Source organism: Synchiropus splendidus, chromosome 4 (assembly GCF_027744825.2).
Source record: "Synchiropus splendidus isolate RoL2022-P1 chromosome 4, RoL_Sspl_1.0, whole genome shotgun sequence".
Classification (NCBI taxonomy): Eukaryota; Metazoa; Chordata; class Actinopteri; order Syngnathiformes; family Callionymidae; genus Synchiropus; species Synchiropus splendidus.
The window spans coordinates 25,305,489-25,319,294 of record NC_071337.1 but is presented as its reverse complement, the minus strand read 5'-3'; the positions used below and the strand labels follow the sequence as shown (position 1 = coordinate 25,319,294).

Below are 13,806 nucleotides of genomic sequence, written 5' to 3'. Positions count from 1 at the left end.
ATAAAAAAAAATGTTTAATGGAATTTCAAGGTATCTTTTAAGAATTTGTTTTGTGGTACCAAATCTTCTAACTACCCTGTTAAAATGTTATGGGATGAAAATGGGATTTTTATTTTGATTTATTTTGATCATCTGATATAAAATGTTTGATTGCCACTCGAATCTCTCTGCATGTAGACAGGCCAACACGTTCTTTTTGTGCCAACATAACGCTTCCTTTATCACCCCATTCCCTAATATATTCAGCAGCAATCCTGCTTTGTTGGCCTCGCTTTGATGAATCCAAGGGTAAATGAATATGTTTAAAGTCTTATTTTCATATCTGGGCTAAAAACAGCACTCCTTACCGCCATCTCACTATTGGTGTGTGTGCAGGTGTATGTGTGTGAGCTTGTGTCCACTGTGCATTGTTCGGTGTCAGTGACAACACGGTTCGATTCGATTAGACTAGTATTGTTTGCTTAAAACACAGTGCCCTTATTGTACTTGTGTGTGTGTGTGTGTGTGTAGCGCATGTCTGCTTGTGTTGGTCTTTGTGATTTGATCGTGCAGTAGTTTGATCTGTGAATCTGATGTATGACCTGACACTGTAAGCGGTACCACCACTTGCTCCTGCTTTACTTCCTCCTTCTCTCCACAGTGTTCTCTCTCCTGTCAAGGCTGCTTGTTATATTCAATAACAGGCGATGTTTAAGTCTCATATATGTATATATGAAAGAGTGAAACTACTACTGAGAAATGGTGAACCTTCGAGTTCAGATTCTTCTTAAATTGCTTCTAGTTTTCTTCCTTCCACTTAAAAGATGAATTTATTGATATTGTGATTTTTCCATTAGCCTCCCAGCCTCCACAGCATTAATGTCGTGGCGAGAAGCTTTAACTGGCAGTGGAAGGGTATTGGCCCGCCACTTACTGATAAGGCAAATGAGAAGAGCGCGTCTACCAAGGACGAGCAATTTCCCATTATGATAGCAGGAAAAAGTTCTGCTGAATATAACGCCGCGTTCCACTTTCACTCTGGGCTCTGGTTGTCTCCCAGTTGGAGTGATGGGAAAGGACAGCCTCAGTAGCTGGATCATACTTTCGATGCATTCAAATATGCTTTAAGTACACATGAGCTGGGGATGCTTTGTCGTGTGGGGGTCTCACATTCATGTTTCACCTGACGCAACTTGATTTTTAAAAGTTCTTCCTTAAAGTGAAACATTTAAGTTTCCCGAGTTCTCAAATGGAATATTTTTAATTCCTTTGTATAATTGAGGTTTGTATTTTTACGTTTTTGTCTTCCATTGTACCTCAATGCATACCGTACTGAGATGTTTTTGTCCAAAAAAAAGGTGAAAATCTAAACTACAAATCCAAAATGTTTTCAATGACACACATCTCTTTGGCCAAACAGGTATGGAATTAATGCAGCCATTTAGTTTTAGAGGGAAAGTAGTCTTTTTCTTTTCTTTTCTGTGTATTTTTTGCTATTATTCCAAATGCAAAAATGTCTTATTTTTCATTTTTTACTTTCCTAGTTTGAAAATGGGTGCTTTCCTATGCCATGCTGCTTTCGACCCACACCCTTTTTTTTTTTACTATTATTGTTCTGCGTGTGTCACTATAATTCACTACTAGTTCAACTGCATAGCAGGTGGCCGTGGCGTCACAGAGCTTCTAAAACGCACCCAGGAAGCTTGTGACAAAAGAGTTCATGCAGCAATGACGCCATAAAAATCTTCAGTCTTCAGTGGCTTCTGTTAACACACAGGCTCAGTTTCGTGCCACTAGCACTGCACAGCTGAGAATCACTGTGTGAGGAACTTAACTTTTCGCCTTCGAGACAAAATCAGCTTTCTGTCCTGCCTTTTCAGGGCTTACATGTATGGAAACAGCTGCTGGGAATAAAGTGTGTAGTGCTGGAGCATAAAATGTCAGATTTATCTGTTTAATGTTTAACTTTTTTGTCTCCTACTATCCTTCCTTTCCTTCTCCCTTTGCATTCCCTCCCTCCCCTTCCTTGCTGGCCCGTCTTCTGTCACGTCAGGAACCACGGCAGGTACCAACGCCGGAGCAATGAACTCGCTGACCTCTCTGGGCACCCTGCAGGGCCTGGCAGGCGCCACTGTGGGCCTGAACAACATTAATGCACTAGCAGGTAGCGTCAACAGTGAGTATTCATCCTGCCATGCATCCCATCTCATCTCACACCATCTCATATTGTGACAGCGAGGTGAAACTGAGAGACCTATGTTCAACTTAAACAACCTGACTTAAACGCTGTTACTGCATCATTAGGTTGTTATTACTTTGAGTGCCATTTTTAACTCTGTCACTCACTTTCACCATGCTGTGATCTGCTCTGTATTTCTCTTTTATATTCATGCATTTGATCATGGAATTATCCATTAATCCATTCTCCCATTTACCACTCGCTTAGCATTTTTTACTATTAACTTTTGCTCCTGTCACCGGTTTCCTCACTTTGGGAGCAAGTTCAAATATCTGAAAGCAGTTGTGTGTTGGCTCCAAAGCATTACTCAAAGTTAATTTGCACTTTGAATACTGTCAAATGCTAAAAGTGTAGTGTAACTGCTGACTAAGCTGTATGCTAAATATCTATCGGAAGTTCAAATGATGATGACGGTCTTCTTTATAAGTAAGTCAGCAGCAATATGGCCTCATATGATCAACATTCTTTTATGCTGCGTTCCTGTTACCTCAGATGTGGGAAGTTGGAGGTGGGACTGGCATCACAGCTGTTCAGTACAAGGCTATTCTCAAAAGTGCTTTGTTTTGAGCTACTTCTTGATAAGCGTGTTCAGTTCAGTGTTCAGTGTTAGTTCCATTCATGCAAACCGTATTTCATTGATTCAATACTTTGCTTGGGGAACCTGTCTTGGATTGTGTACTAGCGGTGGGAAGTCTTACATGAGGCGACGTCATCGGGGGTAGGAAGGTTTACTTGGAATTTCCAAGGTCTGAGCCCAACTGGAACACACCATAAGTAAATGAACACAGCTGTGTATTTATTTATACATTTTGTCACTGTTTATGTTGAAAAAAAAATCTACTGCCAATGAATGCTGCGGATCAGCCATTTTGACTACACTTCACCAGCATCAGTCTTGTACATGCACATAGTTTTGTTGTGTAATACTCAAATTTGCGACTGCAATCTCACAAAATGGAACATATTTTTTAGCCTGTATTCCATCTCAGCTGCCAGTTATGGACAACTATCTGTGCTGAATCCAGACACGCTTTTCAGCAGCGTTATGCCAATAAGTCATTGCAAAAAGGCTCACATATAGATTTATATCAGACTGTATGTCGATGAAGAACTTTCTCAGTTTTTTAGAGTTTTATTAAGTTTGAAGCAGGTCGCAACTGGCTCGAGAGCAAACTCTTTAAGACACAAAAATAGCATCACATTTACCAGAAAAGTTGTCTTGAACTCCGCCATTACAAGGGAAGATAAATGTTTGTGATTGGAGATTTTCATTCAACTTTTGAATATCAAATGACATTTCTAATGCAACAAAAAAAACTTTTTTAAACAAAGCGATTTATCAGAAGGGAAGCCCCTAAGAAAATGTAATTGAACGTCTATTTCATGATGACTGAATTAAAATAGCATATGAAAGACTTTTCTGCTGATAACAAAACTACAGATTGGGTGTTTTTCCCAGTTAGACTCGTTGAACACAAACACACCGTCTTGCTCCGCTCGCTGAGCTGAGCCTGTCCAGCCTCTAACCTCCGGGGAGATGGGTCTGGGGTCTTAATCAGCTCTGTTATGACAGCGCAGATCCTGTACCAGCGGCCTCTTCCACCACATTATTCTCCACTGACCTTTACTTCTCGCCGCTAGAGTAGCTGTATCCTCTGTGTAAATCATATATGCTTCTAGTCGTGCGCACGTGGACAAAGACACGCACACATCCTCTCAAACAAGAGGGCACTTTCCTCCACCCACCACCCTCAGTTAAACACATCTAAGCCTTAATTGAATTGCAAAGGTCACCGGTGCAATTATTCCTGAATAAATGAGTGACCTATAATCCGGAGCTCCGCGCTGATAATTTATCTCACTGTGTCTGACGGCGAAACGACAGGACGCCCAGCCAATGTCAGACCCCCTCGGACAAGTTGCCCTCCGTCATGATATTAAACTGTTACATGCAGCTAATGAGTGTTTCTGCTGTGTTAGAGCTGCGCACCCCCTCCGAGTGCCTGTTTTCACCCCAGAGTGAAACGTCACAAGCAGGAGGTGTCAATGTCTCACCATCCCAGAATCAGATTAGCTGTCACTAGCATTCCGTACAATGGAAGACCATATTTCTGAGTGACAATCATGACTGCATGATTCACGCTGTCATTCGCTTTGACCATATTTTCATTGTCTGTGTGAAACTTCTGTTGTGTGCTTATTGTCCTGTCTGTAGTCGAGCCCCTGTTTCACTTGAGCACGTTGGTGGACATTTTGATCTGATGTCCAAAGCCATGTGGAATGGGGGCTTGAAGTCAAATCTGTAGTGTATGTCGTCGTAGTTGTGTGCTTTGTGTATATGTGGTGAAAAAAACAAAAACCTTCAATGGGAGCGTTAATGAGTAAGTGCATTCTTCTTCTTTTTATTGTTGGGTTTTATGTAAAGTTGCTCAAATGCTCTCAGGTATGGCGGCACTAAATGGCGGCCTGGGCGGCGCAGGGCTCACCAACGGGACGGCAGGAACCATGGACGCGCTGACGCAGGCTTACTCAGGGATCCAGCAGTATGCCGCCGCAGCGCTGCCCACCCTCTACAGCCAGTCTCTGTTGCAACAACAAGGGGCTGCAGGCAGCCAGAAAGAGGGTCAGTAGCTGGTGAAGTTGAACACCTTCTTTTGCTTTCAAAGCCGTCCTCGAGTAACAACCATTTTAAATTATTTATTTTGTCAGCATGACAGAAACACAGATTTAACTTTTAACATTTCAAGTTTAGCCCCGGCAATCTGGTTTGCATATACAGTATTCACTGGTTTATCACGGGATTATGTTCTGGAGCCACACGCTATAGTTGACAATCCGCTGGAATTTTCTTGAATTAAAAGTACAACTCAGCTTTGGTCTCAGGTTTCACACCGTGTCACGCTGCAGTCGCACTGTTCCATTTGTTCTATTCCAGTAAAATCTAAATAATATCTTCACATAGTGTTTTCAAGTACAGCAAATTAGGCCAGTTTCAGTGTGAGTACCACGGTATCGGTGTCGGGACATGCCTAGTTCAAACCAAGAAAAACAACTACAACAATATTACAAGTCAAAAGTTACGACCCTCAAGTAGTCTTAGCAGTAGAATGACACCATAGGTTTTTCCTACTAACAAGATCAAGTCTAAATGGATGAATGGATTGGATGTCAGTGAGAAGCTTCTTCCACCATTTTAGCCTAGAGAGGGGACAGCCATGGTCATGTGAGCATTCATTTTGTGTCATGGCAACTCTGTGAATCGAGAAACCATGAGAGTGTATGACCAATCCAAGCAAGTTTGTAAACTGAGAAAGGTGAAAAGGACCTAGCACACACCCTTGTTGGATTCCATTGCGTACATTCTCCTTTCAAAGTTTGATATTTTGATATTTTGAAGCCTTAGACTACAAAAAGAATCAAGTTGACAAGAGCAAAACAAGGAGACACAAACAACCATATTGATTTGTGGAGTGCCTGAATAACAGAAACATATTGAAGTCATTCCTCATGGACCACCTGGTGCTATCAAATAAAAATAAGAAGAAGATAAGAGAAAAGCTAGAACTTGAATTCTATTTTAAGTCACTTAAACAACAACAACATGGATAATGGAAATTAACTGTGCTGATTACATTTCAATTGTTTGTGTTGTAGCAAAAAAATTATTGTTACAATTCTCCTCTTTTTAAAAATCTGTTCCAATGTGCTCCTCTACTTGTGCAGGCCATCAGTTTTAAGTAGTTGATATGCATGGTATTAAGTATTATTAATTCTTCCATGCTTGAGCAACAAAATCTATGAAGTTGCGGTAAGAAATACAGTGCTGAAGATTCAATCTTTTTCACAACTGTTGCACCAGACACTGAAACAAGTCAAAAATGATTTTAAAAAATAATGTTTTTTGTTGTTTTTTTTAATAAAAGGAACAAAAAGGAGCGGCGCTACGTGTTGAGTATTTCATCTCTGTTAATATTTCTAAAGGCCTTTCTCTAATGCGAGTTTGAAGCCCTTTTTGCAGACAAAGCTGTGACTAATGCTTCATTTAGCAGCTACGGAACACATTTGAGGATATTGTCATGGTTCGCTGGTGTAATGTTGGGCTGCAGAATGACCTGTGAACCCTGTTATGAGTGTGAATACATTGGTGAAAGAACAAATGAAAGAATGAGAACAATAAATCAAATATTGTTGGTAGACCAGGGAAGCTTTCATCTCTCGCAGTGTTTAGTTCAATGGTGTGTTTAGAAGTAAAAGAGGCCCACGGGTCATCAGATATTGTGCTTGACAACGGTGCAATAGAAAGCCTGTCCTGCTTCTTTTATTTTCATAACAACACTAAACGTGTTCATTTCATCCCATCAGGTCCAGAAGGTGCCAACCTGTTCATCTACCACCTTCCCCAGGAGTTCGGAGACCAGGACATACTGCAGATGTTCATGCCTTTCGGAAATGTGGTTTCTGCCAAAGTCTTCATTGACAAACAGACAAACCTGAGCAAGTGCTTCGGTATGACATCACTCTGACGAGAATGTTCTTCTGTGGTATGACCGTCAATGGTGTGTTTAAAGACAAAAGTGTTCCGCTGAGTTCCATTACTTGAAACAGAGTAACACAGTTAAAGTTGAGAAAAAAAGATACCACAGACTCAGGATCGCTATGGTGGAAGTTGCTGCTTTGGTGGGTGGATGCATAGATAAACCAATGGATTTTATTTTTTTATTTTTCTATTTTGATTTTCTTTCTTTGCAGGCTTTGTCAGCTACGACAATCCAGTGTCGGCACAGGCAGCCATCCAGGCCATGAACGGGTTCCAGATCGGCATGAAGCGGCTGAAGGTGCAGCTGAAGCGCTCCAAGAACGACAGCAAACCGTACTGATCTTAGCTCTAGGGTCTATCTGCTCCCCATGTTAGCACTGCTAGGGTAAGTCCCCCCACAATAGAGAGCAAAAATGACCAAGAGAAAAAAACAAAAAAAACAAACAAAAAAACAAACAAAAAAAAACTGAAAACCGAGCCACGACCTCTCGACACAAGAGATAGTAAAGGTGGGGGGTGGGATGGAGGTGTGAGAGAAAGGAGTGGGAGTTGACCTATAACCACCCTGAGGGAGATACACACGCCTTGTTTTTTGGTTTTGTTTTTTGCTTTTATCAAACAGTTTTTTATTTATTATACTGTTATTGTTTGAACACACATGAACACTTCCATTTCCGTCATTACTTTGTGCAATTTTTTTCACAATGAATGAACTTTTAGCAGCTTTTTTATTGTTTATATCCTATGATTATTTATACATTTTTAATGACTACAGAAGGTCAGAAACAGGTTAAAGACTGAGGAGCCATGATTTTTTTTTTCATTCTTAAGGCCTGGTGTAGGGGGTTTTAGTTTTGTTTTGGTTTGGTTTTTTTTTTAATATGTAAGCCAATATGCATATTTTACCTTTCACCTCCTCGGTGTTGGTTGCAGGCCCCTGCTGCTTCTCAAAGGAAAAAAAAAAAACAAAAAGCCTGCGAAAACCCGGGAGTGAAGGTGGCAAAACATCAGTGGCCTCTGGTTTGTGGCAACGTCAGCCCGCCGCAGTTCCGCTTTACAGCCACAAAAATAAATTAAACTCCAGCGTATTATTTATGTAAAAAATTACCTTTTTGTTTGATGATGAACATTTGCAACAACTCTTCTTTGGTCAGATCACATTGGTCTGTGTTGCAGAAGGGTGATCACAGCATGTCGGACATTTACAACATCCAGAATTGCTTGATAATTGCTAACAAAAAAAACAAGTGGTAAAGGGGTAACTGAAAATACTTGACGTTTGTTGCAAGAGTTTAAAAAAAATCACGTACAGAATGCCACAGGCCTGTAAATTTTATTTGTAAAAAAAGCAGTTCTATTTTTATACAACATTTTTACTGCCTCAGATGAAAAAAAAGGATTTTATTTATTGCCTATTGTTAAGTTATTGGACTCCTATTAAATATACTGCATCATTGATAGACCCTTGTTCAAAAGTCTTGTGAAAATTCGGTTCTTTGGCGTTTTTTCGTGTTTTTTTTTTTCTCAGAGCAGAAATCTTGATCATAACAGAATCCACTGCCATTGAAACTGCACAGCTTATCCATTGATTCCCATTGTACCGTGTGCTGGTCATTCATTCCTTTCTTCACCATGCTGTCTTTTCATCATGGGGCCACTTTGTGTCAGATACTTTCTTCATGTGTGTGTTTGTCTGTCGACCCTTCCAAAGATTTTAAAATATTATACCCTCCTCCCTAAAGATATTTTTCCCTACGTCTCAGTGAAGGATAAATCTTTGGTCTGTCGTGTTTGTGTTTGAGCTAAGTAGTAGACAGCTATTTTCTATACCACTAGAAAAAAAGTGAAAAGTAAATGTTGTTGTTTGTTGTTGTTTCTCCTGATTTACAAAAAAAAATGCTTCAGTGGTGTGGTGTTCTGTGTGTAACTTTCTCCTCTCCCTTGTTTTTTCTTTCCCTTTTTAGAACAACCCATCTCCATGCCTGTTAGCTCATCGTCTGCCTAGCATGTCTCAATGGTGTCCAAAAAAAACTTTGTCAAAAACAAAAAATAACACCCCCAAAAAAGTGACCACGTTCCCCGTCATTGTTTTCCGATGTCTTTTCCGAGCTCACCTGATCAAAAAACCTGGTTCTTCTTCGCCACCTACTGATATTTTTTTGGACTCTTTTGATGTTATTTTTCTTTCGCCTAAATGTTTTTTCTTATTGTTTTTTTTTGGGGGATTTGTTTTTATTTTTTATTTTTTTGCATGTGACCTCATTTAAAATCCAGGAGGGTTTCAGGGAGGTAGGCGACAACAGAGGGGGTACGTACGAATCAATGTGAAATAGATATTACGCTGCATTCATAAGAAAATCCAAAAAAAAAGACTGAGATTTTTATGAATATTGTTTTCTTTTAGAAAAACAAACCTGTGGCAAAGTGTCCATTCAGTGTGCATTTTCTTGACTCTCTTTTTTTTTTTTTTTTTTTATCGTTCTTTTTCGTTTTTGTTTGTTCATTTAAAGTAAACTTGAAAGTTCACAACAGGAACTGGCGCATCGTCTTGCTTCTGGTGCCGCAGGAAAAGAAGGAAATGGCGTGCCAGAAGCAGTCGGCGCCAGTTTCTCTGAGAAATAAGACTACTTCCAAACAGTTTTGAATAAAAACTGTCTGATCAATATTAGACTCTCTCTCAGAGCTCTCTAATGGTTTTTACATTTTTCAGGCAGTGTAAAGTTTTTTGATAAGGCCATTTTAAGTGGCTCTGTTTCTCATTCAAAGTCTATATATAGAACCACTTTTCTAGTAGTAGTTTAAAGGTTAAAAACAAAAAAGAGACATTTGCCCTGTTTGGGGGGGAGAAATGCTACCTACTTGTGTCACCTTTTTGCTGAACTGACTCACAGATAGACAATCCATGGTTTAAATGCACATGATGAAATGACCTATATTTTCTACTGTTTAAATGTATAGACGAAAAGAAAACCGATACGTGTAACCTGCGTTAACGTCAGTGCTTCTCGTGAGTTTAAGTTGTGGTTCATCACAATACTAACGGTCTTACATGTCTCATGTTTTTTCAAGAGAAGACTTAAAAAAAACATCATTTTACTTGAACAATAGACAAAGCCTTTCATATTACTATATCTGCGTTTATTTTCTGTTTAGTTGCCTCTTTTTTAAGGAGTCCCTATTTGATAAATTTCTTGTTTGTTAATTGCCTATATAGAATTCCTAAAAATATATATAAATATAAGTATATATATCTATATATATAAATATATAAAATGTCGGCTTGTGAAGCATCAATGTCATTATTTTATTTCTCTCGTGGGAAACAATATTTAGATGTGTTTTTGTTGTTCAGCGAATTTGTCTTATAATGAAAAAAGACGAGATCAGTGGATTTTAGTGCCAAATTCAGAAGGTACTTCCTGCCTAGCGCGTCTGTGTACTTCTTGTGAAATTATTTGATAACATGGGTATTTTATTATAAGTGTTTTGTATGGATCCCACATATTTAAAATATAGATTTAAAAAAGAGTTTGTTAACTTGCTATTCTGTGGTCTTGTTGCCTGAAAATGTCATGTTTGCTTTTCTTTCTTTGTAAAGATGTAAAAAAAAGTGCCCATGTGTCATAAACATATATATATAAATATATATCTATATACACTCACACACGGACACACACTCTCGTGCAGACCTCACAGTTTACTTTTTTGTGGTACATGAGAGCCCCTGAGTGTGAACGCCTCCACAGCGATCGCGATCACCCGCAACCGTGCGCACTCTAACAATGCACACCCTCAAAAAACAAAACAAAAAAAATAAAAAAAATCATGCACTGATCTTTTTAGCCATTGTACAGCCGATTTCTTCATCAAAGCCTTACCACAAATCTTTGCACTCCTCTCTCTATTATAACTCACAGACATACATCAGACCTCGGCGTGTATCGTTTGGATTGTCTTTCTTGCACACCACTTCTCCGACGAACAATTGAGGTGAGAGTCATACGCGAAGCCTTATTTCTCTGCGTCCTCCTGTCCCTTTTTGCTGGATTCAAAAGATTTCTGAGTTGTAGCTCGGTGCCATTTGTCTCAAACGCCGAGGATCATTCTATATTTTTGGTGTGCATCACCTCAGTCAAGATTGCTTTTATGATGTAAGCACAGGGCAAGACCCGCTGTCTGTTGAGGAAAAGCACATGCAGCCGTCAGAGGAAGGCGGGATGGTCCGACGTTCGTTTTTACACAAACATTTTATCCTTTGTGATGTTGTTGGGGCCAAAATCGTGTTAAATGCCAAAGTGTGTTGTTGACATTTTCATAGTCGAACAGTTTACATGGCACAATGTTGTCAGTCTATTCAACTGCCCCCTCCCTTAAAGACTATTTTAGGGTCTGCAAAAAATAAACAAATAAAAAAAGACAACATTATTTTCTACAGAAGCTCACCAGTCGCCTTAAACAGGGAGTGTCGTACGAGTAGAAGATGTTGTGAGTCTGTCAGTGATATGTGCCAAGTCCAGGTTTCACCTTCGTGTATACTTTCTCACATTTTGGAGCAGAGAGGTCAAAATAACCTTGCAGTGTTGGAAATAGAAATTAAAAAAATACCGGGAAAACAATCCTTTTTGAAGGACGCCCTTTTCCGTTTGGTTGTTGTCTCCCAGGCAAAGCGCAGTTATTAGAAACAGGGCTATGTGAGGAGACGTCTTATTGGAATAGCGACAGGGGAAATAAAGAGCCTGTTGGACGAGGAAGGAAGGGTCACGTTCGCCGGCCCGCTCAGACGAGATGAAGCCAATACCGCTTTCATTACCTTCTCGGAGACCAAACCAATAGCTAAGTTTGAGTGATCCCACCGCCTGCAGACTTTTTGGGAATAAAGTACATGTAGAAGTGCAGTAATAAAAGCATCATGCTTAGACAAAGAAGAGTTCAACGAGCAGTATTAATGCAGCTTTAATACTTCAAACCACGGCAGTATTATATAACACGACTTTACATGCCGCAACAGCACTCCATCGAAAATAACATACGCATCGTCCTCTACTACAAATGCTACTTACTGACCCTAATTTAATCTAGCGTCAAGGATGCAGCGGCAGAAACAGCCTTACCGTGACATACACCAAACTAGTTTACACAACTTGGAGAATGGTCGTATGACGGGTGCAAAACGTATCAGGGCTGATAGCAATGTGAATCTTACCGGACAAACTTAGTTGTCTTATATTATCATTGGTAGCTGTCTCAAGTACCTCGACTTCTTTCCGCCTGTTAGGTTTGCTTCTCATACTTTCGACCCGTGGCAAGTCTAAAATAACGCAGGATTAAATTGTGTTAAGAGAAGCAATTTTCCCCTCTAGATTATTTTCATCCTTGCTTCGTGGCAAAAGCGTCTCGCATTCTTATGCTACGTTCCATTTGCGCTTGAAACTGTGAACTCAGGGGGTGCCTGATAAATGAAGAGATTCCCAGCAGGACTTAGAACTTAAAATAAGTTCTGAGCACAAATGCAACGCTCTGTAACTACCAATAAACCCAAATGGGAAAATTATTCTCAATCGTTTTTTTTTTTTTTTTTTTTAATATTCATACACTATTAGACACAACAGTTACCTTACGGTCCACGCGTGATCTCCGGTGTAATGGAGATGAGCGACGTACCAAGTTGTGTTATTAAAACCCAATTAAAATTGCTTGACCACAGTCTCGCACAAAAACAGCTGGCGACTACTGACGCGATGCTGTTCGCTTTCTCCGCTCCTGTCTGTCTGTTTTCACTTTTCCGAACGATGTTGTGAATTGCCAAAATCTCACCGAGTCGCACACAGCCTGAAGTTGCACAGTCTCGTGTGAAGCATCTGTCTTTGTTTCAATGTCGAAGCACAACGGGGTCGTAGATCCGGCGTTCCTGTCGAGCGGCTCACCTCAGGGGCTGTCATCACCAATGCTTGTTGTAATCTTTCTATCTTGTCACTGTTCACTTCTATGTTCTCCTTTCTTAAGTGCTATTTATCAAACAATGAAATCTGAAAGGAAAAAAAAAATGAGCTTGTCGTTTCTTTGCATTATGGCTTATGTCAAGTTTTTGGAGGAAAAATGTTTGTGTGTTTTCTCTTTTCCGTGCCGTGAAAAAAGAGCTTGTCGTCTGTAGAAATTATCAATTTATTCTGTTTCCTTTTTTTTTCTGATTCTCAAAAGGTGAAGTTCTTTTCGGTAGTTTACTGTCTCGAGAGAAGCCAAAGTCAATGCATTTCAGTGGATCCTGTAAGCGTGATGTATGTTTGTTTGACAACACTTGGAAATCTGTCACTGGATGGGATTTAAAAAGAACAAAAAATGCAGGCTTTCCTATTTCTACAACTGATTGTACTTATGCATTTTGTACCAGTGGAATTTTTTATACTGGAGATTAAAGGATACAAGAAAAATCTTAGAAAAAAGCTGTCTGGCCTGGTGGTGTGGCCTGACCGTGACCGGTCCGCAGAATGATTTCGAGCTGGCATCAAGAACGTTGGCTTTTGATATAAGATTTTCTAGAAGATCTTTGGCTTTATTTCTTTCACTTCTTTTTCCTCACTCAATGTTTCTTTCTACTTTTTATTTATTTCGTTTTTTGTTTTTTTTCCGAAGACAAAAAAAAACAAACAAAAAAAGCAAGTAAACCAATTTTCTTTATTTTTTTCTCTATGACTAGCAAGTTTGTCTATACAACAGGGGTAAGTTTCATTTGACTTTTGTATTGTGCCGTCTACACGATAAGACAATTATAGAAAAAGAAGGAATAGTAATATTTAGTCACCTTCCGTGGATTAATGTATTAGTTTAATAAAGAGATTGACTTATTAGATTTTTTTTTATTTTAATTATTATTACTAATTATTATTTTTATTTGATTTCTTTGCTTTAGCTATTTAGATTTTTCCGGTTTCTCTGTCCTTCTCTGTGTACTAACTGTGTAGCTGAAGCAGTCAGAATTATTTTTGTAAACGTATGTTCTTGTGTGATGCAGTTTTTTGCTTCTGTCTCCTATATTAAACCATTTTTCCTAATA

General features: G+C 39.4%; 1 protein-coding gene across 8 annotated transcripts in view; it reads left to right on the top strand.

The window, feature by feature from the left end:
* celf2 (cugbp, Elav-like family member 2) overlaps positions 1-13,806 on the top strand; it is a 205,354-nt gene extending 191,548 nt beyond the window's left edge. For 4 of the 8 annotated variants that reach the window (XM_053861711.1, XM_053861707.1, XM_053861710.1 and 1 more), the window contains 4 exons: positions 2,033-2,155; positions 4,662-4,841; positions 6,581-6,724; positions 6,968-13,806. In XM_053861711.1, the coding sequence (XP_053717686.1) occupies positions 2,033-2,155; positions 4,662-4,841; positions 6,581-6,724; positions 6,968-7,095 (575 nt within the window). In that variant the 3' untranslated portion in view covers positions 7,096-13,806. The remainder of the gene's footprint in view (positions 1-2,032; positions 2,156-4,661; positions 4,842-6,580; positions 6,725-6,967) is intronic. The other 4 variants (XM_053861712.1, XM_053861709.1, XM_053861715.1 and 1 more) reach the window with 2 other exon arrangements.